At 39.4% G+C, this 27,309-nt stretch overlaps 1 protein-coding gene across 2 annotated transcripts in view; it reads left to right on the top strand.

Annotated features, from left to right (window-relative positions):
- Positions 1–27,309, top strand: part of CSMD1 (CUB and Sushi multiple domains 1) — a 1,831,060-nt gene that overhangs the window by 1,625,039 nt on the left and 178,712 nt on the right. For both annotated transcript variants that reach the window (XM_070598372.1, XM_070598373.1), the window contains exons 38-41: positions 2,524–2,642; positions 6,323–6,392; positions 13,114–13,230; positions 21,948–22,157. In XM_070598372.1, coding sequence (XP_070454473.1) covers positions 2,524–2,642; positions 6,323–6,392; positions 13,114–13,230; positions 21,948–22,157 — 516 coding nt within the window. The remainder of the gene's footprint in view (positions 1–2,523; positions 2,643–6,322; positions 6,393–13,113; positions 13,231–21,947; positions 22,158–27,309) is intronic.

Below are 27,309 nucleotides of genomic sequence, written 5' to 3' on the forward strand. Positions count from 1 at the left end.
GAATTTAGTGACTGAATTTAATTTTGAATTACTTATGACTTTTTTTTAAACTTCAAAATATTTTTCCTATTCATTTGAATCCTTTGAGGTTATTGATGTTCTCCAGTCTCTGTCCTGCCTGGTGTGCACTTGAAGTGTCCCAAAGGATGGTGTGGTATCACCATAAACTAACTTTTTAGCATTCCAAGTTGTAGTTAGAAATTTTATACCAAAAGTATTTTAAGTATTTTTTTCTCAAGGTCAAATTTAAAAAAGTGATATATAGTGGTGATCTTGCCAATCTGTGAGGAAAAAAGGATGAAATTTAAGTGTAGCTGCAATCTCTATTCTAAAGTTAAAAAGAGAGAGAGAAATTAGATTTATACCCAGAAAACAAGTCAAAGGCCTAAGTGATCATATTTTTCCATATTTAGCAATTTTATCATCTACAAAAAGCCCTACATGGCTTGAAATTCTGTGCTAGGAATAAAAAATATTGCCACTTAATTCATATGGTGTTTTATACTTTTTAATGTACAGCCATTTAGGGAAAAATCAATTTCAACTTAGAAAAACTTTACGATACTCCTCATCCTGCTCATCCCAGATAGAATCAGTGTCTTCTATGGCTTGAAATTACCCAGCTGGCTCAGGTACCAGTGGTGCCCACTCTGAGGCGATTTCTACAGCATGGTATTCTCAGTGAACAGTCACACTAATGATGTGAAATGAGGGCACTGCTCTCTGTTTCATCTTTTCAAGTTTGAGAGGAAAGGGAGGCAAACTGGTGATTCTCAGACCTTAATGCATAGGAATCGTCAGGGATGCTGTCAACATGCAGATTGTGATTTGATACTTCTGGGCTAGCTACGGCTGAAAACATGCCACTGTTTCAGACTCCCACACCGTGCTTTTAAAAGCAAGGAAGTAGAGAAAGTTGACCCTTCAGTTAGCTACATAGACAGATGGGTTTATCTATGTGCCTGGACCTGGGAAACTTGACCTGCCAATTTGACTTGACTTTGCCTTTTCTTAGTATCAGATACAAGGAGCCTGGGTATGACTTTCTTGTGAGGACAGAGCACTAGGAGGCATCTAGCATAGCAACTAGCATACAGAGGACTTAAAAATGTTATCTTCTTCCCTTGTCTGGTTTCTCCAAGTGCTGCCTTTGCAGATCCCGTAGCCTAGACCCAGAGCCTGCCTTGTGAGTAGGCACCGTGTGGAGTGACACTGGCACCTGTTCTCAGAAGCGCGTTATGCTTGCTGTTGCCCATCTTGAAATTGTTAATAATTTATCTTTGAACTTGTGTTTTTAAAGTGAAATCTGATGAGACAATGGAGCATGCATACGAGCAGAGGACACATGTGGGCCCAGTTCCGTGCACAAAGCAGGCAGTACACGTCCTCATGTGGTGCTGGGACCCACAACTGTGTAGTGGGCTGGCTCTGTGTAGACTTGTTCTTCCATTTTCTACTAGTTTTTGTGTCTGGGTTAACTAAAGTCTTAGCCACCTTCCCCATTTCAGCCCCATTACTCAGAGTCCCAATCAGTTAGCTCATCGAATGGATTCATTTGCATTCATGTTAAGAACAAGAACCAAAGTGCAAGCCCAAGGCCATGTGAAGAATTTTACTGTAAAAAAGCCCTTCTCCCTCATTTGTCACCCTGGATAGCACATGAGTACTTTGTAACCTGGGATGTGAGAAAAAGATGTCCTAGAATGATGAAAGACATGATTTGCAGTCACCAAGTCTTTAAGACCATTGCAAGTGCATTTTCAATTCTAGAAAATACCTTAGCTGCATATTTTGTTTATTTGCATGCTAAGGGTTAACATGGATAGGGGTCAGGATTAAATAATACTTAATCTATCTGATACTTGAGGCTGAAGTCCAATATTGTATGATGCATTTTTACTTAAATTTGTTGATGCCTTAACTGAAGGCAATTCCCTCTAGGGAAGTGCTTGATCACAGCTTTAGGGTCTGTAAATATGGGTCCAGTTTACCTAAGAACAGACCATTCTGTTCTGAGAATTTTTTTGTTATTTTTAAAAGGAAGAGAGAGAGAGGGAGAGATTGAATATAAAATATTTGTTCTCATATTATGTATTTCTGGAAGGATAGAATTCCCAGATTCACACTTAAAATTTGTTCATAAAGGCTGCTAAGTGTGCTTGAAAAACAGAAAGCAAGAGAGCAGTATCATGGGGTTTTGCATCTAATAGAAAACAATTTTTTAAGGACTTTTTAAAATGCAAATACATTATAATTAGAGTGTTTTATACTAAATGTGAAAAAAGAAATTTTATCATTTAAAGAAAAGCTTGATTCGTTGCATGATAAAAATTAAATAAGTTAACATTTAAGAATTACCTCATAACCTTGATTTAAAGTTACTTGGTCTTCTTGGCAAAAAGAGTTAGACTTTGTTCATTTCTATTGGAGGAGAGCATAGAAAAGAGCTATTTTATTATTCAAATGGTAAGACTCTTGTTTCTATGACATAATTTCTAAGTCTTTGTCTTTGCATTTCTGTAGCTGTAGGTCTTGCTGCATGCCAAGAACCAGCCCTCCCCAGCAACAGCATCAAAACAGGAGACCGATACATGGTGAACGACGTGCTCTCCTTTCAGTGCGAGCCCGGGTACACCCTGCAGGTACTTCTCCTTGGAGTTCTTGGCAATAAAGGGGGTTCAAAACAGTAATCCTCAGCCAGCTAGCTCAGGCTGAGGCTCTAGATTTACACCAGAGAGCTAACTTAGCATTTAGTTTCTCTCACTCGGTTTGTGAATCAAAGTCATCATATTAGACCGTGCATGCTGGTAATCCTAATTATGGTGTGGAAAGGGCTTCTAAATCAGAAAGCCCCCTTTTGAAGTCAAGCATTTTATTTTCATAATTATTTTGTTTCAAAATATATATTCTCCCAATAACTATGCAGATTAAATTATAAGGGAAGAGGTCTTGGCACAATCTCTTGGAAAGTCCTATTCTAGGAACTGAGTTACTGGATCTGCTTCTGAGGCACGTGCTGCTTCTGCTTTGCAAACCGTTCTTATGGTCCCGTTCGGTAAATTATCATCCGCTACCTGCTCAGTGCCAGGCAAATAAGGGCTCACAGAAATAGGTTTAAGTAATTATCCAGAGATATTAAATAGAAGTTTCTATAAACTATTTATAGATTTTTTGTAAAAAGTTTTTTATATAAAAGTTTTAATAAACTTTTTATAAACTAATGTGTTCCAATAGTAATCATTTTTTGTTATAAATTTCTGGTTTTACCATGAATAAGCTTATTCCTAGAATAGTTCCTTTCTGTCACTCAGCATAATTCTTATATAATTCTCCCTGCGTGCCAACAACAAATATTGAAAATCTAAACGTGTATATTCCAAAGTCTCATGGAAATGTTTAAGCCTACTTAGGTTTCTCATCTTCAATTAATTCAGGTAGTGAAGTACTTCTGGCTGTATGTTTCTTCCAACATTGAAGCTGATAGTATTTCAAGGAAATTTGTTTTCCTTGCATTCTTTACCCGACTTAAATAAAAGAGCTTGAGTAAGCATCAGAAGAAAGTTGCAACACAGCAGGGACACCAATGCATGTAATGCAAGTTGTGCAGGTGCGTGGCAGTAACCGTCTTGCAGAACAGGGACAAGTTACAGCAGCAGCAGCAGCAGATACTGAATGCTGATGGAGTGCCTACCTGACCTCACATTCATCGCACGCAGCCACGTGGTGTGGGTACTAGATGGAAGTGGAAGCTGAGTGAGTGTATGAGAGAGAGGGAGGGAGTAGAAGAGCTGGTGAACTGGGCACGGACCCATCAAGTGGAACCACATGTAGGAATTAGCCTGGGTTTTACGTTTAAAGAAGATATCTGTAAAATCCTTAGCCTGCTTCAGCAAGTGAAAAACATTATTGCTATTATTATAAACAAACACCAATAGACATAAAGGCACCTTCATAAAAACAACCTACAACCTACGTTCTATCAGTCTCGGTCGGTACTACGATAATTGCTTTGACTCTACAAAAAGATGAGCAGACCCCTGCGAAGTGGAACAGGAGGAAGGAAGCAGGAGGAACCTTTGCTAAAAGTTCTGCCACCTTAACAAGTTTTTAATCAAGCATTCTAAGACTTTTTAACTGATTCTTTAAGACAAAGCTTTCCGGTTTCACATATTACACTATAAAGAAGTATGTCACATATGAAGGGTGTCATTTTGAGGGACACTTCACTGTATACTGACATGCCATTTTTATGCTTTTTTTTTTTTGCTTGCATTATAAATCGACTTAAACCACGTAAATATCCTGCTGTCTCGATCCTCTCCCGAATTCCCACTTGCTACTTGCTCTTGCTCTTGCTCACGTGTGCTCATCGTCTCTGCTCGTTTCTGATGTCACTCTGCAGTTACTGTGAGCATCCCTTTGTAAGTGATGCTTCGACAGCCCTCAGAGGAGAAAGGAGAAGGATTATTTAGTAAAGACCTTTCTTATAATGAATTTTTTAATATGCTGCTTAGAGATAAAGGCCTGTGGACACCACATCTGTAGAGCCCAATCAGGCCACTTATTAGCTCTTTTTCAAATGCAAACTAAGCTATTTTTTCCTTTGTTACAGACCCTGTCAAGCTTTGAGTTCACAAAGCTTGTCATTCGTATAAGTAAAAAAGGATTCAGAATTTTTTTTTTAATTAGTAAAAGTGGACAGTTTTGCTAACACATTAGTATATTTGGGAAGACAGCATGGTTAAATTACATATCATTCATGAAAAGCATTATTCCTTGTATAGTTTACACATGAAAGTCTATAAATGCATATGCCTGGTGAGATTCACGCACATGGCATAAACATGCTGTGACACGACACACTGAATGTGAATCCTGAATATTTGAATCATTTATGATTCCTATCTTCTCTAGACTTGTTTTACTTTCTTTGAAAAGAGGGAAAAAAAAGAAAATTCCCATTCTAAACTAGTAAATAAATACACAGAGTTCTGTCTCGTTTTGGATCCATTATAAAAATTTCAGCTGGAATCACTAATATGAAATGTTTGTGCCAAAATCAATAGCAGAATACGACCTAGATTGGTAATAAATGACTAGTTCATTGGTAGTCTTCAATAAGTATCTGTAAAGTTTTTTGCACTTTATGTTAACCATAATTCAGAAAGAAATTTATTAAAGATAATTTAATGGATCAGAGAATGAGTTGACACAGAACCTGAACTTTAGGAAGAAAAGCATTGTCCAGAATGTCTTCTTTAAGAATAAATAGAGTCTTCCTTCACTGTAACGACTTTTAAAAATATCAGGAAGTATGAGAAAATGAGTTTTATGGCAGGAAAATTGAGTATGAAATGTTTCTAAGCTTGGGGAATCAGTTTGTCATTGATAACTGCATTAGTGCAAATTTTGTTTGACGCATTCCCTCTACATCGATTGCAGCAAACGGAAATTCACGAGTACACATGGCAGATGAGACCACCAAGTCACAAAGAGGAAAAAACTAAATATTAATAGTCTGCACACAGAGGTACCCATTTATTACTGTCTCTTTCATGGAAAGAGAGATTTTAGCACAAAACATCTCAAAAGTGAACCCACTGCTGTTTGATTTTTAAAAGAGGAATAATAGGACAGACTTTTTTGAAGGTTGAAAGTTGAAAACTGCATATATTTAAAGGATAAAGAGGTCATGAGTGATGAGGATTAATTTCATTGCAAGCACATTAATTTGACAGCCTGGAAAGCTGTCGGATAATAAAATGAATGTCGTCTCCTTTTTCTCCATTGACAGAGGAACTGACCCAGTTCTTTGCTGAACCATTACGCTGAAGCTGCATAATGGTCATGCGACCTGTATGTGAGCTCTAGACAAACACAAAAGATACCTTTTCATAAGCAGATTATGTATTGTTGACATTTCACCCTTCAAATCATACCTAGTGTTTCCTAATCACGGTCAGCCTCTGAGACCAAAAGCTATAACTTCTGATGATTAAAAAAAGGGATGTGCTTTGCCCAATTCATCGCTTTAAGCATTACAAAACCATCCTGGCAGAAATGTAGACTGTCGCGAAGGGACGGGGAAGATTTTGTTTTTACTGAAAAGAAATACAATGATTATGGATATTTTTTCTATTTTGATTCAAAATATGTGATTCATTAATAAACATTAGTAGAATAGATTTCGAAATTTCTGATTTTTTTTCCATTTGTAATTAAATCAAAAAGGAAAACTAAAGTACAGAAATTCTCACAAACAGTTAATCCTTAAATGCTCTCTTTTCAGGGATGTGAGTTCTGTTTCATTTTCTCTTCACAGGGCCGGTCCCACATTTCTTGTATGCCCGGAACCGTTCGGCGCTGGAACTACCCTTCTCCCCTTTGCATCGGTATGGACATCCTTCGGTCGTTGTGTTGCTGTGCACGTGAACTATCAATACATAACAGGGATCTCCTTGAGCTGCTCTTCTGGGCTTCAAACGATGCACTTTTGTATTCCTTTTGAAACATTTGTTACATAATAATAACATAATGGGGCGGTAGAGGTATAGCAAAGGTTGACCATGCATCTTCTCCACTGGAGCTAGTAGCTCAGCTTTTTCGTCATCTTTGGACCAACCTACACAGATGAGATGCAAGACTGCTAGCTCCAGCCACTAAACTCAAGTTGCATTGTATCAGAAGGCCAGTGGATTAATTTACGGGAAGGAATGAATGTAGCTGGTCGGAAAGTCTGAGCTGTGGTCTCTACCGTAGGCCTTTAGCCTCGGGGAGATCAAGTTTCCAGAAGCAAAATTCAGAAATACAAATCAGGGGTTTGCAGTTGGAGGGAGAGTACTTTTTGAGAAACAGAAAGGGGTCTGCCCTGGTGGATGTGCTCTTGAGGGCTGGGGCTGCAGCCTGCTTCTTTAGGGAAAAGCGTTCCCAACACCCGCCTTTAAAGAGGGAGAACCTGTGCCTGAGGCCCATAAACTTTTCACATAGATTAAGTGGTGGGCATTTTAAAGTTTCCCTGCACAGCAGGTGATTTTCATCTACCTCCAACACAGGAAGACCTTGAAATGGAAAGGCTGTGATGTCAGGGTGCTCTGCATTCTTCTTTATTTTATTTATTTACTTTTTTTGAGGATGATTAGCCCTAGAGCTAACTGCTACCAATCCTCCTCTTTTTGCTGAGGAAGGCTGGCCCTGAGCTAACATCCATGCCCATCTTCTTCTACTTTATATGTGGGATGCCTGCCACAGCATAGCTTGCCATGTCCGCACCTGGGATCCGAACCAGCGAACCCTGGGCTGCCAAAGCGGAACGTGTGCACTTAACCACTGCGCCACCAGGCCAGCCCTGCGTTCTTCTTTAAACTCTGCATGTTCTTCCTCTTCTCCAAGCCCAGAGCTTCACGCACCACCTGGATGCTGTGTATCTGACTCAGAGATCTGTACTTACAGAGCTCAGGTGACCTTACGACTCTGTCAGGTGCTTCCTTACCTGTATGACTCAATATACCCAAAGCCTGAGTCAAGTCCGTTCCACTGCCTGCATCCCTTCCTCCATGACTGCCATTATCATCCACATTTTTTGTCTAATCCACATGTGACCTTAGATTTCTTTCATTCCCCAGATACAAGCTATCTCTCACTCTTGTCAACCCTACCACCTAAATGCATCCCCAGATGTGATCCTGATCTATAACGCCCCAGCTTTGAGATCTCATAGCTTCTTAATGCCTCATAGCCCTGTAAATAGTTGTTATCCTGCTCGACAGCATCCTCAGCTACAGCCTCCAATCCCAGCCGTGCTCCAACTTTATCAGGGGAAAGAGCTTGTTACAGTTGATCTGCTCAAGGCCCTGAAATCTTCTGCCTACTCTGTACCCACGCCTCTGGCCAAAAGACATCGCGGCATCAGCATATGGCTTGAATTGGCTCCATGATTTGGCCCTGGAACCACAGCTCTCCTCTCCTCTTGTTCCGTGCATCAGCAAGTGCTGGATGCTGCTGTGCCAGTTCACCCCTCCATTGCACATGCTCTCTATGCCTGGCCTCCTGCATGGTCACTGCTGGGCCTGCCATATCAGGGCCTGAGACCACAGGAAAACCAGTAATACTGACCCTGGCTGTATTTAAAATGTTGACATTTTGTTCATCCTAGGGCTTTTCTTTGCATTACTTTTGATTTTTCCAATTATTGCACTAACTTATTATTTGAGGGTTCAGGCATCCTCCTAAAATTTGCACCTGAGGGAAGTGAGTCAGCTACCTTCCCCTCAGCCCAGTCCCGGCCAGCTTCTCCACTTCAGGTGGCTAGCATCCGTAACAGGAATTTGGTTCTCCCATGTGTATGACTCCACTTTTGTATATGAAGCTTTAATGTAATTTTGCGTAAATTAATCTACCCTCCTGACAATCCCAAGGCTCTTACAGGCAGAGCCAAACGTCACTCACTACTATACTGTTAGCACATAGTAGGCTCGCAATAATTTTGATTCAAGAATGACCAGTCAATGATTGACCACCAGATAGCATGGATCATTATAACGATTGCGTGATCACAAATGCCTTCTTCATAGTCCCTCTCCTGCTTCCAACACGTGGATATTGCCAAGGGGAGCACTCAGAGCCCCCGTCTCTGGAATGCTCCCTCAAGCATCCTTATACTGCAGATGTGTTTCAGAGAAAGTGGTCAACTCTATGTGAACAAATGCATGCAATTTTAAAGGCCACCATACATCCTTTAAGTGTCCTCTGAGCGATTCACATGCTGCTTATGATCCATTTTGCCAGGGAATATGGTAGCATATTGTGTTATGCAGGTTCCCACAGGTGAAGCAAGGTACTTCCTCTCTGGTACATGTTCCTCTGACAGCCTGATTTCCCAGCTCACACAAATCCTAGGTGTTCAGTGGTTTTGAGTAATATACAACATAACTACCTTGAACAGGAAACAGATGGAGTTGTGTACAGAGGAAAATAAAACTAAACCAAACCTTTAAAACAAACAGGAATTCAGCCTTTATGATAGTCTCGTCCAGGAAACAGTATGTGTCCCTATTATGTCCACCATGTCATATTTGTTTACAAGTGAAAGATGGGCCTTAGTGACCAGTATCTTTTTCGGTGAAAGTGATTTCTTGGTAAAAATCCATGTTTGGATTACCATGTCATCTAAAAAGTTGAAGTTATTTGTATGGAGGTTTAAAATTCTAGGCTTGATTGGAAGGGAGAAATGAAGGATGATGAGGAACTGACATTAGGGGACTGCCTCCACCCCCGTTACACAGAACGTCAAGCTTCCTGTTTATTTTTACATGAAGCACTGTCTGTTAAACTTGGGAATTGAAATATTTTAAACTTTGAAATGAAATCAGCTCCCAGCGGGTATTCAATCAAACAATAGTTATTGCTGGCACTCTACATTATGTGGAAAAATGTTTACTTTGAATAGTTAACCTATATTAGCCAAACATAATTTTACCTTTTATTTAACATGTCTCGTATATTAGCAAATGTGGAGGATGTCAACTTCCATTACACCTGCTTGCCCCTGATTTTTGTAAGGTATAGAGAAAGGTTTTTCATTGGAAAACACCCAAATGGCCCACGTAAAGCTCAAAGACTGATTTGAGAGATTGAAAGCTTTTCTTGGCTGTTAGCTTTAGATTAATCTCAGCTGAGGGAATTTAAGACTAGAAATCCATAGAGAGATGATACTTTACTTATGAGCTCTTGGAAACCTCACGTCCTAATTTTTAAAAAGAAATTGCTGCTAATGAAGACAATTTATATCAAAATGCTTTTCCACAGGCTACTGAGTGTTAGCATTATTCTCAGAGCTTAACTGATATCAACTGTTTTGACTATCGCAACAAGCCCCAGAGGGGCCAAGCCATTTGCCAGGGCCCTGCTGCTGAGCTGGCACTCCCTGCTCCATGAGGTCTGTCCAGCAAGGCATGGCCTGTGCCCTTGAGTAAAAGCTGCATATATTCTTACCAAAAAATCAAGAATCTGCACAAAATAAGATATATAAATCCAGTACAATGTAAGATAGCTATTTTATAAAAATAAACACCTTGTCCTTTAGAGATACTGTATTTATGAATAACTCTCCAATGATGCTACTTAACTATAAGAAAGGGCCGGCGTGGAGGGCGTGTCTCCACAGGAGGCGGGAAGTTGGTCTACCAGATGGTGGTGGACAGTTAGACCCTGGGAAGAAGGCTGAAGCCTGATGGTAACAATGAGCAAATATAAAATAAGACAAACCGCCTGATGGAGTCTAAAACACCACAGGAGAAAAGATTGATGCACGATTTTTGGGATCTCTGTTTCTATGCCCATCCAAAGATGCTCCATTGATTAACAAAAGAAGGACTACCTGCAGTTCTAACTAAGTACTTAAGGGATTAGATTATCATTGTATGTTTGACAGGAGAAATACCCGATATCTAGGCCCCACATGTGTCTCCCACAACACCGAGAGTTGGCCTGTATTAAACAAAGACATTGATACTGATGATAACTTCTATCAGCCAGCACTGGGTCAGCTACTCATGTGAGATGCTCTCAGCCCTCACTGAAGAAGTACATGGATGCTTAGATTTTATAATTCCTGAACTTTTTCTCTTTTTTTGGTAAAAGTCTTGCTCAAAATCAAAAGGACCTTTTTAGAAAGGTCACCTTTATTTCACATTTGTTTTCCTGTTTCTGTCATTCATTTGGCATTTTCCTATCTGTCTCCCCTATAGCTGGTCAAACATATTTACCCTCATTGCAGGTTGTAAGAGCCCTCAGGGAAGGGATAGTATTGCTAAATATATTCAGGTTTGCCGCTCATATCCACCGGTGTCTTCCACAAAATTGATGGACTCATGGATAAAATGTACGTCACAACCTATATTTCAAATACTTGGTATCTCCCACCAGAAGTCACCTTGGGTGATTATACTGCAAATAACAATGAAGCTTATGTTTAAGACTTTGCTGGGGGCCGGCCCCATGGCCGAGTGGTTAAGTTCACACACTCTGCTTCATCGGCCCAGGGTTTTCCTGGTTTGGATCCTGGTTGCCATGTGGCACTGCTCATCAGAAAAAAAACAAGAAGATCGGCAACAGATGTTACCTCAGGTGCCAATCTTTGAAAAAAAGACTGAAAAAGCAAGGTGTTTGGTCCTCAGATAATTTAAAAAAAAAGACTTTGTTGGAATTATTCACTCATTCTACAAAAATACATTTTTTAACTTTTTTAAACTTACATTTTTAACTTACACAATGTTGAAACCCAGACTATGATTTTCTAACTTGAGCGATTACCCTACTCACTGGACTTGACTTTCTAAGATGTTTAGATTTTCCTCCTGTCAAATTTACCCTCAACAGGTAAACTTTTTCTACCTTGATGATTAAAAAAAAAAACATAAAAAGCTTCCACTCTAGGTCCTGAGGGATCTCTGAAAGAGGGCTTCCAAAAATATTTGCCTAATGAGAGCATTGTTAGAATAGGAATTAAGCCTTTTAATGTGACTTCCTGGACAGACGAGGCATCGTTTGCATTATTACTTTGAAATTACATGAAATTGCCATTTTAATAGGGCACAAATGGTCAAATATTAGAATTTCGTCTGCTGCAACCTATATTATTTGACATGTTTGTTATAAAATCAGTTGCGATTTATAGTCAAACCTCAGCTGCAGTAGCCTGAGTGTGAGGAACCAAGATCAGGACAGATGAGGGAGTTATCTTTTCACCCCTCATCACAGTGTAAGATTCTTTGGGCAGGAAGTGGTTTCAGTGGCTGCATTCCAAACTGAACAGAATTCTGCAGGTAACTATCCTGGTTGAAATGTGGGTTCTGGAACCAGATGGAGCTGGAGTAATGGTCTGGTTGTGCTGTTCACCAGGTGTGTGCCCTTAGGCAAATTTCTTAATTTCCTCAGCCTTGGTTCCCTTTTCTGTAAATAAGGTAATAATAGTACTAGCCTTTTGGGGTTATTATGAGCATCAAATGATGTATTTCTCTCAGCACGATAGGTAGCGCATAGTTAAGGATCAATGAATAGCAACTCATACTACCATTCAATGCCTAGCAACTTAGAACCTGAAAGTCAATTGAATGCCTGACTAAAATGCATTAAATCGAAGAATCTTTACCAAGAACGTGTGTGTACCAGAAGTAGAACTGCCAAAATGGGGAAAGTGGTCAAAAGGGACAAACTTCCAGCTATAAGGTAGACCAGTCCAGGCATGTGATATGCTGCATGGCCCCTCTAGCTAAGAATACTGTATATGGCATATTTGAAAGTTGCTAAGAGTAGATCTTCGAAGTTGTCATCACGAGAAAAAATTCTGTAACTTTGTATGGTGATGATGTTAACTAGACTCATTGTGGTGATCATTTCACAGAATATACAGATGTAGAATCATTGTGTTATACACCTGAAACTAAGAATATTATACGTCAAGTATACCTCAATAAGAAACAAAAGAAAGAAAGAAACAAGTAAAGGGAAAAAAAACACTGATATGAATGCTAAATAAACTCTCAAGTGAAGTTCGTTTTCCTCCCCTTCCTCAATAATTAAAATATCGCAAATTGTGCTAACCACTACAATTGGACTGAACATCGAATATAATTTCATCCTTCTTGGATCGTACAGAAGGCATTTCCGGAGCATCTACTCAATTATTATTAAATTAAAGAAATGCTTGCTTCTTGTTGGCAATAGTGGTGACCAAACTAGCTTTTTCTATATGTCATAATAGCTACCATTTATGGGAGGGCTACTAAGTGGCTTGATTTTATGAGTTAGTATGCATATAAGATTTCATTTAATTTTCACAACACCATTTGCAGCAAGTATTATTGTGCTCATTTTATAAAATCAAGAACAAAATCAGAAACAGTCTTTGTTCTTAAGCATCTGACACTCGAGGGAGAGAGCTGAGCCCATAAGTCACTAATGTGCCCACTGAGTCGTGGATGTGCCGTAATTGGGGACCAGATTCGCTTCTGAAGACTGCTTCTACTGAGCAGAGTGGAGGAGGGCAGGTGGAATTAAACGTCCCTGCTAGAAAGCGAGGACCCACCAAACTAACTACTGTTGTCCATTTCGCAGCGACCTGTGGCGGGACGCTGAGTAGCATGGGTGGCGTCATCCTGAGCCCGGGGTTCCCAGGCGCGTACCCCAACAACTTGGACTGCACGTGGAAGGTCGCGCTGCCCATTGGCTATGGTAAGAGAAAACACTTTTAATTCCTAAAAATTCAACTTGTTGATTTCTGTCTTGGAAAGAATTCAGCTGAATTAAAAATGTGCCTTATTCGGTTGACATAATCATGTCTTTACTTGAATTTAAAGACACGATTTTAAATACAGCTTTGGCAGAATAACTTTGAGAACAGAAAGTTATTTGAAAAATCAATTCAGCTGTGCAACTCTCTTCAAGGCAAATTAAATTAGCTGGATGATGATACAGTAGGCACATGCAGCGCTAAACGTAGCATCCCTAATTCAATTATCCATCTCTCTATTTATAACACCGCCTTTTATAATCTATCTCTGGGACTCAATAATGGTGGTTATTTCTTTTGAACAATTTTTAAGGCTTTTTTAGATAATGACACAGTTTAGTATAGTTTTATAAATTTTTGTAATTATTTATTATATTGATATGGGTTTATGAAATTGGCTCTTTAGAATATTTAGTTATTAACTTTCAGGTTATCCACCTTAAATCATTCATGATTTTAATTGTTGTGTACACTGATATTTCACTCTGCCCTTCTTCAGAAATGCATGGGCTTTGTGAAATTTTGATTCTCTATCACTCCTTTCCCTGTCTGCCCTGTGATTTCCTTTGTATTTTAGCTCATTAATTTGAGTTTTCCCCACAGTGACTTTCCCACAAGCACGCACTGTGATGGGTGTACCAAGTTCTATACTCACTGAGTGTCTCAGAGGATAGCAGTTGAGGACCCATGTACTAATTAAGTGTTAGGTGAATGATGAATGAACATAAGCAAAATTGGAAATCCTTCCTCTAGAAGAAGATCCTGTTTTTTACTGTTTTCAAAGCTTTTGAGTTAAGAATCTGTGCCCCTGATGGCGGCAGCAGACAAGCAGGTTAGCAAGGGGCGGGTCCAGATGCTCAGCAGAGAAGCCAACAGGAATAGGGGCATGAGGGCCTGGCAGGGCTCCATCAGGGGTGCGAACATGGATGTGCTGCGCACAGACACGGACTGTTAGGCCAGGGAAAGAGGGGGTCTGGAAGGGCACCCCCACTGGAGAGAACACTCGTGAAGCTCACGTCCATCAAGTTCTTTCAGGGGCCACCCAGAGGGCTTGGGGAGTAGGGAAGTGGGGAGACTCCACAAGAGGATTACTCAGGCTTTCTTTTTCTTCCAGATTTTAAGTTTAGTTTTGCCTTTTACATCATGAACTTTCTGAGCACAGAGGCAGTAATTCTGCTCTAGATGCAACAAAGGGCTTTGAAGGACTTTATCCAACATCGGCTCAGTTATTCTCAAAAACTGGGTCCATTTCCTTACCACAGTTGGTACGAATCTTTGAGTCAGGCTTCAGGGTGAGATCGCAGACACACGGGATCCAGGATATTCCAGCAGGGTTGTAAATGAGAGCATCTCCAGGAGCCTTGCCTTCCTCATCGCTAAAACTAAAATCCCACGTAGGCACATGGTGAGGACAAACTGACACAATTCAGGCGGGGAGTTTAGAGCAGGGCTGGAGATCCCGTGGACAGTGACAACAGTGAACAACAAAAAAGGTCAGTTTATTTTTGTTATTATTACTCCAAATATTTCCCACTGTCCTTTCAAACATCGTTATAAACATTTTATCCATGAATGGATATACATGTTTTCTTAATTTATTTTCCCAACTTTACTGTTCTTTAATTTGAGAAGGCTATTGTTTGGCATTTTTCCTTATGTTGCTCTCTCAAATATGCAAGAGAATAATTCAGGACAAAAAAAAAGGAATTAAATTGTCTGACTGCATTGTCATTTCTGTGAACCTAAACAAAATATTTATTTGAAGGAAAGCTGAAATGAAAAAAACAATTTATGAAATTTTATAACAAGGATGATTTAAGTGCTTAAAATATTTGATATTGCATAGTATTGAGTTTAAAAAGGATGAAAAGGCAAAAAGAAACTTTGTGTCTTAAACGCTAAGTAGATACAAAATAGTGTGACTGTCCCTAGCTTTTTAGAATAGATGTAGTTATGCTTCAGAATAGTTTGTTATAGATTAAATTTAAGTGAAACACCAGGTTTGCCTGTGATAAATTTTGTAGTCTGAGTGGAGTAGTTCCCCTGACATGGTAGATATTAGGAATTTTTCTGTCCCTGGTAGGAAGGAATGTTTTCTGGGGCTTAAATAATTATAGAGCATTTCGCAGACTCAGGGAAAATATTACTGCCTGTATTTTAGCCCCCGTCAGGTTTTTGAAACTCTTACGTGAATTAGTTCTCTCCATTCCCCATCTTCCTTTATCTCGGCTTCTTCTCCCTGGTAATATCTGTCACCCTGTAGTTTGAACTGCCTCTTCTACACACGTGACTCAAAGCGCCATCCCTCATCTTGCTCAAATGTCAAACCACATTTTCACCTGCATGGGACGTGTTTCCATCTGGGTCATCAGAAAGTGTCCCAGACTCAATTCAGATTCAGATTCCCTCTTGCTCTTCCCTTAACTCAGTCTCCTGCACGTTAGGGTCTCCTGTGTGATCCCTGTTGGTGTCCACAGCAGGACCGTTTTCCCGGTACCTTCCTTTCCCTGAATTTACATTGCTTTTGGCAGCAGGTTCTTCCCAGAGTCTCCCTAATCCTAGGCAAACATCAGACCTCTCCCCTGGAAATTTTGAGACATTAAATTTGGGTTTGAAGCACAGGAATCTGCGTTTTTAAATCAAGCACTCCAGAGGTTTCTTATGAAAAGGAAAATTGGGAACACAGCAAAGATGACCACCACATCTTTTAATTATCATTTCTCCCCTCTCTGAGCTCCCACGTTGCTTCCTAACCTTACGGTGACTCCAGAACATTTCCTGTAATTACAACCCATCACGGGCTCTTGCTTTCCTAGTGGGACAAGTTAGGGGTTGGGAAGATATATTTCTACTGATGCGACAATAGATGTTTTGCCTGGGAGACATCTGCTGTTTGGATGATTTTGGTAAACAAGCTGGAAGATAATAGTAAAAATATATTTCCTCCCTCATATTGGGAAAAGACATAATGTGATAGGAAGTTTACATTAATAAATATGGTGGTGTTAACTAGTTCTTCATAGTAAAGGCGTTCATTGGCACATTGGCTGTCACTGCTCAGCTCCCCAACCCTTCCTTGGATTTCCTGCTTTGAGCGTCTGTGTCAGTGTGTGTCTGTATGTGTGTGTCTCTGTGTGCGAAGGAGGTAAGGTCTTTTACCAGCCCAATCTCTTTCTTGGAGGTTTGGGAAATAATTTTAAGCAATGTTTTCTGCAGGATCATTGGAAAGTTCACCAAGAAACGGAAGTTATGGGAAACTTGCTTACCTAAAACCCAAAGAGTCTATCAGATTTATTTATTTATTTTTTTTTTTTAAAGATTTTATTTTTTCCTTTTTCTCCCCAAACCCCCCCGGTACATAGTTGTGTATTCTTCGTTGTGGGTCCTTCTAGTTGTGGCATGTGGGACGCTGCCTCAGCGTGGTCTGATGAGCAGTGCCATGTCCGCGCCCAGGATATCAGATTTATTGTAAATTATATCTACTTAAACTTAGAATGCTATAAACCAAGGAAAATGATTGCTTAGACCAGTGGTTCTCAAATTTTGTTGTGTATAAGAACCATTGGTACAAGTCAAGTTGTTGCCAGGAAGATTCCTGTGGCCTGTTCCCGGATGCTCTTGCGGCAACCCTAGCCATGTAAGGAGAAGAATTCGGTATTTTTCCCCAGAACCTTTGGTATTTTGGATGCTAGAGTTACAGACTACTTTAGAAAACATTTCTCCAATTTATGGGAGAACACCTTTAATCAAAATAAGGCAAGAAATGCACAAAGAATTTTCATAAGATCCTTACAAATATTATTTATTTAATATAAATTGCTTTGCTGAAAAAATGCAGAAATCATGAGATTTTGACAGATTGGAAGTAGAGACAGAATATTATTTAGTATGAAACAGCAAGATACATAAAATCTTTAAAGTGAATAAGAAAAAATAATTGCTACTATTCTTCCAGATTTTTCTTAAAAATAAATTTTACCTCAATATTTTTAAATTTAGCCCCTTCGTTTCTGCAAATGCTGTCTCAGGTGTCTCAGCATACATTCTAATTTCCTTGATGGTCGATTTAGGTTTTTGGCTGCTCAGGGTATGGGTGACTATTGTATTGGTAAGCATGAATGACTCCAGTTCCTCCAGCTACCTCGAATAACTCAGTTATCCAGAATATGAGACATGGTTGCCCTTTCTTCAGGAAAAATATATGTGATGTTTTTCAGTCATGTAGGATTTTTCTGGTGTGTTTTGAGTCTTTCCATACAACTGGATATGCAGGGGACTACCTGATAGATTACCTAATCCATTGGTTAAGCAGCTACCACTTTTAACCAAATAATTATTTTGATGACTGCTGCTTCCCTCCATGTCCATGGATCAATCAATAGTTTAACTGAATAGGCAAGAGTGGTTGGTTGCTTTGGCATCAAGTGAAAACCACCTTTGTCTCTTGGCTCTATTCATTCTGGTGACAACTATTTCCTCCATCCTGCCTCAGTGTGATGCAACTTGTCTCTCAGAATGATTGGGTGACATCTGGCTGAGGGATGGGCAGTGTATGTCTTGGTTGCTCATGTTTTTGGGCTCTGAGTTTAGCTGAGTAGAAATCCCACTCTATCAGTTACTGGTGATACAAATTTACACAAGTAACTAATATGTTTTTGAACCCCATTTCCTTATCTTTAAAATGAGTACAATAAAATGTCCTTCTCACAGGGCTGTTCTGAAACAATGTAAGTGCCTGATATGGAGAAAGCGTCATTTAAGTGTTACCTGCTTTTAGTAGCTAAGCCAAATTCTGTAGTGATTTTATGCTGTTTTCTTTCCTTTTCAAAGACTTAGGGGTGCTGTTTTGTGTTGCTTTGTCATGAGCCCAATCAACTCAGAATTTCTGTCTCTATTTTCTTGAAAAGTTCTAAAGGCATAGTTAATAGAAACGTGACCAATTTTTTTCTGTTTTACCATTTCTTTTCATATGTAAAAACCACTGCACTAATACTGCATACCTTGCTATGCAAGGCTTTTTGATCTTCTAGAAACATAGGGAGAGTATAAGGATTCTTCAGAATATTCACTGAATTCTATCATTAACTCTTTTACTATATGTTTATTATGCACAGAAGATGTGAAATAGAGCAATTTAATATTCACAAGTTCTATCAACTAAAAACGAGGGTTTAACTCTGAAGTCATGGTCATATTACTATTCAAAGTTTTGCCAGAGTCCAAGGGAAGCGTCCTTTGTGCAGATGCCTCTTCCTGACACTTCATTTTCAAGGTGTAATGACAATCGGATGAGAATGTGCTGTGTAAATTCTACCAAAGATGGGCATTCAGATTGGTTTCTTGTTGAAATGACGTTATTTTTTCAGTGTTGCATGAGATAATAAAAGGATAATGAGGTTATGCATATTTTAAATCCCTTCATCTTGGCTTTATGATGTCAAAGTGGACACAATTTGCCGAAAATTAGATAGCTAAATAATTCCATTTTAAGCCAGATTAGAACTAGGTTCTGTGCTACTTCCCGATATGAAGTAAGTGGTTTAATATGTGGCTGGATGCTTTATCCTGCTTAAAATGCTAACTTTTTTCATAAAATTATTATTGTCATACTTCCATTTCCATTTCGAGTTTAATTCCAGATCAGTAAAAGGCCACTTTCACTGTTTCCTGTACTTTTGAGATATTGGCCATCTTTAATTTTTTCACCCTTGATCTGCTCACCGTCTTTCATTTCCTTCTTGACTGTGTCGTCCTATAAATTTGAAAATGTATTTCTGGATAAATACGTCTGAAGTCTGCGTGCGCCCATCTGAAATGAGCATATTTTGAGCCATTTCCCTGCTGTTTGATTTCGTACCCAAATAGTGAATCAGTTTTTTAAGTGTTCTAACCTTGCCCTCGTTTCGCATCCTATCTGCTACTTTTTGGCAATAAACAGACATGTCAGTAATTCAACAGCTGTTTTGGTTGTTCTTGTGTCAGCTTCTGCGTTCTACCTCATAGTGACGAATGCAATGGGTATTTATGAAACTCTGTGGACCACAGGGGTCTAGTGGCCTTGACATAGTCACCAAAAAAAAAAAAAAAGACAAAAAAAAGGATTCGTTAGCACACTTTATTTGTTAGTGAAAAACTCTTTTTTGTCAAATTTGTGGGACGTGCTACAAAAGAAAGCTGTGTTTTTAATTCAGCAATGAGTGAGGGAATAAATTTCGTACTGATGTGTGGCTAAGTGATCAAGCAGGTCAACGGTCGTGGCCGTGCAGAGGGGGCCGTTCAGGCCAAGGGACGCGAGCTCCACTGGTCCTTCCTGCCCTCCTTTCCTCTGTCTCCATCTCCCTCTCTCTCTTTTTTTGTTTTCTTCCAGTTTTTGAATTTCTTCTGACTACAAATATTTACTGGAATTTAGAAGAAAATTAATAGCTCATTAATGGCTCTTCAACAAAGAGAAATATTTGGTATTTTTTAATTTTTGCAGAAATGTTTGAAATGTATAGAGTTGCTCCATTTGGGGGAAATGTTGTCCATGATGCTAGGATGGACAAGACAACCACAGACTGGGATATTCCTTTCCTGACTGCTGATGTGCCCCTTGTATAGAGATTTGGACCATATGATATGAATTCAATTGCTCATTCTGAAAGTTATTCCGATTTTGGTTGACTTGTTAAAGACCTTTCTTTTATCCCAGGATTTTTCTCCTGCTTTTTGCTTCCTCAGCCTCTTCCTGAAGGCTTCCACATTCTACCTCCTTTCATTCTTCCTCTTCCAACCGAGATTAAACACATTTAGTACAAAATGATTTTCTCCAAGAAGAATTGGAATATGTTTCACATCATGAGATGGTTAGCGCTTGTCTAGCACATTTGCATGCTAAACCAGAAAAAGTGAGGGCTTTGTCAATCAGAGTTGGGTGTAAATCTAACTGCCTCTTCCTATGTTGCACTGGACATAACACCTAACGTTTCTGAGCCTTAGTTTGGTCATCTAAGAAATTATAATAATAATGACTACCTTGCTGGGTATTTGTGATGAGAAGGTTAGTGGGTAAAGTTCATGCACCCCAAGTGTAATAATTGGCCTTACACTATGCCCAACCAGAAAGGGACATGATTTCCTCTTTCCTTCCTCCACACAAGGTCTTCTTTGTAATTGATGAAGCTTTTTCTTGGATGACTTTACATTTTATTGAGTATCTTTAGGTTTTTCTTCCTACCGCTCTTTTTTTTTTTTTTTTAAAGATTTTATTTTTTCCTTTTTCTCCCCAATGCCCCCCGGTACATAGTTGTGTATTCTTCGTTGTGGGTTCTTCTAGTTGTGGCATGTGGGACGCTGCCTCAGCGTGGTCTGATGAGCAGTGCCATGTCCGCGCCCAGGATTCGAACCAACGAAACACTGGGCCGCCTGCAGCAGAGCGCACGAACTTAATCACTCGGCCACGGGGCCAGCCCCTTCCCTACCGCTCTTTACTTGAGCTTTTCTTCCTTTTTCACTGATTTCTAGGTTTTGATAGCTGCACTTTCCTTTGATACCTAAGTAGATATGTTTGCTTTAAATTTTCTGTGTCTTTACACTTAAGTAGGGTATCTCATGTAAGCATTTTCTTTGGTTTTCCAAAGCTGGGGAACATGTGTCAAATGTATTAGATGAAAAGTAAAAACAAAGCTATTCTTATCTATCAAGAACAGGAGAAGAATAATGCAAAGTAAAGCTTTTCTCCTATGTTGGGAGAATAATCTGCAATAGCTATTGTGGTATTCTTAGTTTAGGCTTTGCAATCCAACTTAAGTTCATGTACTTATGTAAAACCTAATGTCTTTAGAGTTCTAAATAAACTATTTAAATGAATTAAAATATTTCAGACATAGTAGTCAAATGATTTCTTTAAAATACCACAATTCCATAGTAAATAACTCTAAATTGTTTTAATTTTGATTTTCTTCTAAATAATCAGCTATGGTTTATCTGGTACACAGATCAATGTTACTTGCAATGTTGGTCCTTTGGACAGTCTTTTGGTATGTTAAACTGTGCCAGGCTCTTAGACTGAACTGTGAGCGTTATCGTGGGATTCATTGGATGGGATTTCCTGCAAACATCAATAACTTGCTTTGTATGCATAACACAATTGAAACAACCACTTGCTAAACTAATAAATTTCTTGTGCAATGGTATAACCATCCATGTAAAAGGCCACTTTCAAAGTTTGTTGCATTTTTTTTAGATCTACTTTGCCTTCTTTCTTGATGAAGCCATAAATTAACTTATAGATGACTACGCACAATTACAACTTGTGCTTCTGGTTGTAATAATTATAATAGCAGCTGGACAAAGTCATTGCCATATGTATGAATATAAGTCACCATTCAAAGAATTATACCTGTGCATCTCTGTGATGCAGTGCTGGTAATATTCATATTTCACGAATAAGTTGACTCAGGAACATTAATTACATGGACCTTTGTTGGTGGCAGAGGTAAAATTGAACCAGAGTCTGTTGTAATCCAAAGTGTGTTTTCTCCTCCACTATGATGATGCCATTCTGCATACTAGAGAGAGACTGCTTGGGGAGACTCATAAAATTTTAATCACTTTTAATAAACATTGATTTCATGAATTTTGACATTAACTTTCATGACTTTTGCATATTTCTTCATAGGTGCGCATATTCAATTTCTGAATTTTTCTACCGAAGCTAATCACGACTACCTTGAAATTCAAAACGGACCTTACCCCACCAGCCCTATGATTGGGCAGTTTAGTGGCACCGACCTGCCCTCGGCGTTGCTGAGCACAACCCATGAAACTCTCATCCACTTCTACAGCGACCATTCCCAAAACCGGCAAGGATTTAAACTCGCTTACCAAGGTAAGGAATCAAAAAAAAAAAAAAAAAAAAAAAAAACCTAGATATGCTTCTTACGTTTAAATTTTATTGAAATGTAAGTGTCCCTAATTGGTTAAAAACTTGTACAACTGGAATCATTTGTAATGGAATTCTGTTTTCTGATGGGTAGCGGAGCCGCTGCTGTTCATGTTCTTGCTGTTTGTGCACTTTTGTACACAAAAGTGAGGACCTAGACGCAAAGATAGGACCGGCTCTGCTGTCATTGCAGCTTCACCCACACTCCCTTCCGTCCCTCTCTCCTCCGGCCATCATCACATACCTTCTAGGCCACCAGCCTGCTCCTCATATAGCCTCCTCATCTGTCAGTGTCCTCTTAGCCACTTATGGGTCTTTTCTCTCCAGGACTATAGTATAGGGAGTCGATTCATAATGGAAGTGGGTCTGGGAGAGTCTCTCATGGACTCAAGCCTTATCTGAGCTCAAAATAATGGCTATGTCTACTAGTCAAGCTGTGTTCCAATTATGCCAGAACAAAAAATTCAGTGAATGAACTTTATCGTTTTTTAAACCATCCCAATATGAGACTCTAAGAAAAGTTTGAATTAACCATTATCAGAGCATTTTTGACGTATGAAAAAGTTCAAAATTTTCATTTCATGCCAAATAATTTAGGTGGCCTTTTCCTGAATATTGTTAAATCAAGTGAAGTTGAAAATGTCAAAAGTTTTTTTAGGGCTTTTTCTTTTTTTTAATATGGCTAAACGACTTTCCTTAATTTCATAGATTGTGCTTGAAAATAGAGCTTCAATATGTTATTACCAAGAAAGAATGATATTTTGTGTTAAACTTTTAGACGTTGTTACTTAGAATATAAAATATATATTTAGATTTCCAGAATTTGAGTTTCTTAAGATAGGAATCTGGTTAGAAGGAAAGAAGAGAGGGAAACAAAGTCTGGACTGGTGCAGAATATAATGGGAGACATCGCCAGCATTTATTCACACACTGTTTCCCATCTCCATCTCCGCCTCCCCCTCGCAATTAGCATCACCTCCTACTTGAGAGGCACACCCACCTACACACAGAGAAAGATGTCAGAGAGGAAGTAGCTTCCCACAAGGAATCTGCGTGCAGATCCGCCCACACTTTTCTGCTTTTTCTCCTTTTCAAATGGAAAAGAAGGCTCCTCCTACTTAAACCCAATTCATCCTGCCCTCCAAGCTCTAAATATAGTTCTTTCTACTCTTTCAGAGCCATTAAAGTAGGAATTATTTTCTCTTTATTGCATTTTCAGCTGCTACATCTCTCTTAGATCTTCCCCAACAGCATTTCAAATATACTCAAATCCACCTCTCTCTCTCTCACACATACACATCTATTTACATAGGATTTTTTACATACTTTTGACTCCTATCTTCCTTCAGCTTCCACTTTCTGAGAATGTTTTTAGAGGAATTGTCTATGCCCACTTTCTCAGTTTCTACACCTCTTCCTCACTTCTCTTACCCGTTCTTATCTAGCTTTTACCATTCCAATTTGTTAATGGACCATTTAACCAACCATTCTGTTGACATGATCTTCCATGTCAGGAGTTCTTCCTGGCACTGAATCCTCTGGGCATGCTCCATTTCTCAAGGTTCTTGGTAGAACTCACGCCCTTATCACTTCTGGCTCAGCACCGTTTCCCCTTGGCTTCAGGATAACATGGTCTCCATTATTCTGCTATCTCAATGGCTACTTCCTTATCTTCTTTGCTTCTTTGTCCTCTTCTAACCGACAATTTTAGGTATACGGCTCCATTGGAGTCCCCCTATATTTTCGTTGTTCACTTTCCCTTAGCGTCATCAACACTCCTGGATCCAAAGACCATGGCAGTAGTGACTAATCATAGCTCTTCTGTTCGTATCACCAATGCAAGTGCTGAGAGTCCAAGAAGTCAGTGTCTGTCTCACCCCTGCACATCCCCCCTGGGCATCACGTGGGCACTCGAACCCTGTGTCCAAAACTGAGCTCACAAGTTTCCTTCCCAGGTATGTTCATCTTCCAACCTTCCCCATCGTACTAAGTAAGTAGTGTACATTTTATCCAGTTGCTTGAGCTGTAAAACTAATGTGACTTGTGACTCTCCTCTCTCCCTCCTCCCAGTATTAACTCAATTATCAAATCCTTTCCCCGGCCCTGCAGTATCTCTGAAATCCCGCTCATCTCCTCCATCTCCATCACCACTCCTGGTTCTCACCACCCTCATCTTTTTCCTAGAAAATTGTCAGAATCTTAAATGTCTTAGCATATGGAGTCTTCCTACTTCTCTCTTCTTTCCAAAAAGCAAACTGAAATGTCTCTTTCTTGAATAAAGCCTTTTCCACACTTTCTTATTGTCAGGGAGGAAAAAATCTTTTCTTCTACTTACCTTAGGTTCTCCAGCTGGGGCCCTAAGTGAGACTAAGCCAAATACAGATGAGCAAGAGGAAAACAAACAGAAGTTTGTTAACACGTGCATTGCACATACACATGGGAATGCCCAGACATGAGTAACTCAAAGGAGTGGTTAGAACTTGGGTTTATGTGCAATCGAAGGATAAAACAAAGGAAAAGGGGTTTGGGGCTTCTAGGAAGGGGAGGCAAGCTCTGGGAAGATGACCAGGAAAAGTATGGTAAACAAGGGCCTTTTAATAAGGTTTGTTATGCGGATTTAAGTCCTGTGCTTTCTCCATTGAGAGGAGTTATTAGAAGTCCTCCTCTTCCTGGTGCAGGAAAAAGTGACGTCTCTACAAATGGAAATTCTTCTTATAGATGTACATTTCCTTTACAAAAGAAAAACATATGCCATGTTTTTAGTGCTTTCTTTGCTTCTGCTGGTTCAAAATGGCCTTTAGGTCAAAATAATCCATATGTCAAAGAGGCATATTTTGAGGTGGCATAATATGAAACCCCTCACTATATACTTAGAATACGGTTCAAAATCTATAACAAGCTTAATCCCTAGCCTTCTCTTTCTCCACCCTATTGTCTCTCTCTGCACTTCAGCCATTTGCCCTTCTACTAAAGTACTTCCCAGGAGCCATGATCCTTTCTACCTCTCTGCTTGCGCTGGTATAGAAATCTCAACCTCGCGTGTTCTCCATCTCCCCCACGACTCTCCTTCAGTTAATCATTTAGGGCTCAGTCTATCTGTAGGATCCTAACAGAGGCATTCTCTGATTCCCCAGTCTAGCTAAGAATACCATGTGTCCCATTTTGGTAATGTTTGGTTTTGTAGTAGGCTTCTTTATGGGATTGTGCCTGAAAGCCAAACAAGTATAGTTTAGCAAAGATAATGGGATTTTTAGTGCCTATCAGGAAACCCAAGTGACTGTCACAGGCACTGGATATCCTACAGTGTGTGCAAATGGCCCTGGATGTACTTGGGCTGTAGCTACTCATACTAAAATGTTTGCACCAGTACCGTTTTTCTCTTCTTTTCGTTCTATCTCTTCCAGTCTCACCACAAATCCCAAAGGTAGGAAACTAAAGGATCAAAATTAGGTGATTGTTCATTTTGTGTTGTATAGATATGTTCAAGCAGTTAGTAATAAGCATAATAGTGAAAATACAGAGATGATCAAATTTGTGGATTGAACTGGGTTCCATAGACAAGTTGAGTCCCATTAATTAGTAACTAGATCTAATTAAAAAGGTAGAGAATGTAAAGGAGGAAATATAATTTTCCTCTATCCTTCTGACTGAGACCCCTGTAATAAATTGAAGATTAACAAGAGAAAAACAAACAGAAGTTTATTAACACATATACCTCCTGTATACATGGGAGATACCCAGAGACAAGTGAGTAACTCCCAAAGGTGGCTTAGAACTCTGGCTTAAATACCATCTTCAGGTAAAGACAAAAGAAAGAAAGGTGTAGCAAGGACAGTTAGGAGACATTACCAGGAAAACCAAGGTAAACAAGGGTAAGGTTGGTTATGCAGATTTAGGTTGTACCTTCTCCACTAATAAGAGCCTAGAGTTGAATCCTGGGATTAACCTTTGTGGTTCCAGGTAGACAGGGCAGGGGACACCACTGTAAATTTGTGTCCTGCTTTTAGACAAATAGAGGGAGGGCAGAGAGACTTTCTCATATCTGCTCCTTCTTAATGGCCTGCAGTTTAAAATAATCCTAATGCCGAAGTGGCAGTTTTTGACTGAGGCACAACTAGCACCTAGCACTCTAGTGTTCCCTCTGTTCCTGTTCTGTTTCACTCTGGCAGCTTTTTCTGTTCAAATACAGATGGGGACATGGCCGTAGTGTAACCATAGCATAGCGAGCAAGGACAAAATCCCTCTGTCCCTGGAACAATTTCTAAATATTTTGAGAACACAGTCTTAATGGGTCAGCATAGGTGATGTGACCCTCAATTCTACTCATGGAGACCAGGTGGATGGGTATCTGGTCATGAAGACCAGGTGGATGGATCTCTCTTCACGGAGACCAGGTGGATGAGTACTGTATTTAGCTCAGCTTGGGTCTCATGGGTCAGAAAATGTGATGAGTGGACTTCATCAAAGGGCATGGTTGAGAGGCAGAAGAGCAGTTTCCTGTGAGAAGGGGCTCTGAAACAACAAAATAGTAAACATACAATGGTTCTGCCACATAATTGGATTAAAACTCTGTATAAATGAAATATTTGTATGCTGATGTATTATATCTCCATGATGCAGGAGACTTTGATTAGTGTTCTCACATTTGCTTCCTCATTCGTTCTTGTAAATGTACTGTGAGTTGATCTGAGAGCTAGTCCTTATTTTGCTGTATTAAAAATAATGATAATAATAACTGTTATTTATTGAGCATTCACCCAGTGCCACGGTCTATGCTTCCTGCTTCTCACATAAATTCTGAGTGTAAAATATCCGCATTTTACATTTGAGAAAACTGAGGCTCAGAGAGGTTGAACAAATTCTGGAAATTTGTGTAGCTGTGTGTGCAGCAGTGATCTAGAATCGAATCTATTTGACTCCAAAGTAATCTTTATTAGCTAACTACTACATTTCTAATAAAGGAAGAGAAATGGTGAGATTTTGGACTTTATGTTGAATGTTTTAGTCACACTAATATACAAAACATTTAAACCCAATGGGGTGAATTTAAAAAGCCCAATTTCCTCTCATAGTTTGCAAAACCAGTCTGCCATCCATG

This window comes from Equus przewalskii, chromosome 28, assembly GCF_037783145.1.
Source record: "Equus przewalskii isolate Varuska chromosome 28, EquPr2, whole genome shotgun sequence".
Taxonomy (NCBI): domain Eukaryota; kingdom Metazoa; phylum Chordata; class Mammalia; order Perissodactyla; family Equidae; genus Equus; species Equus przewalskii.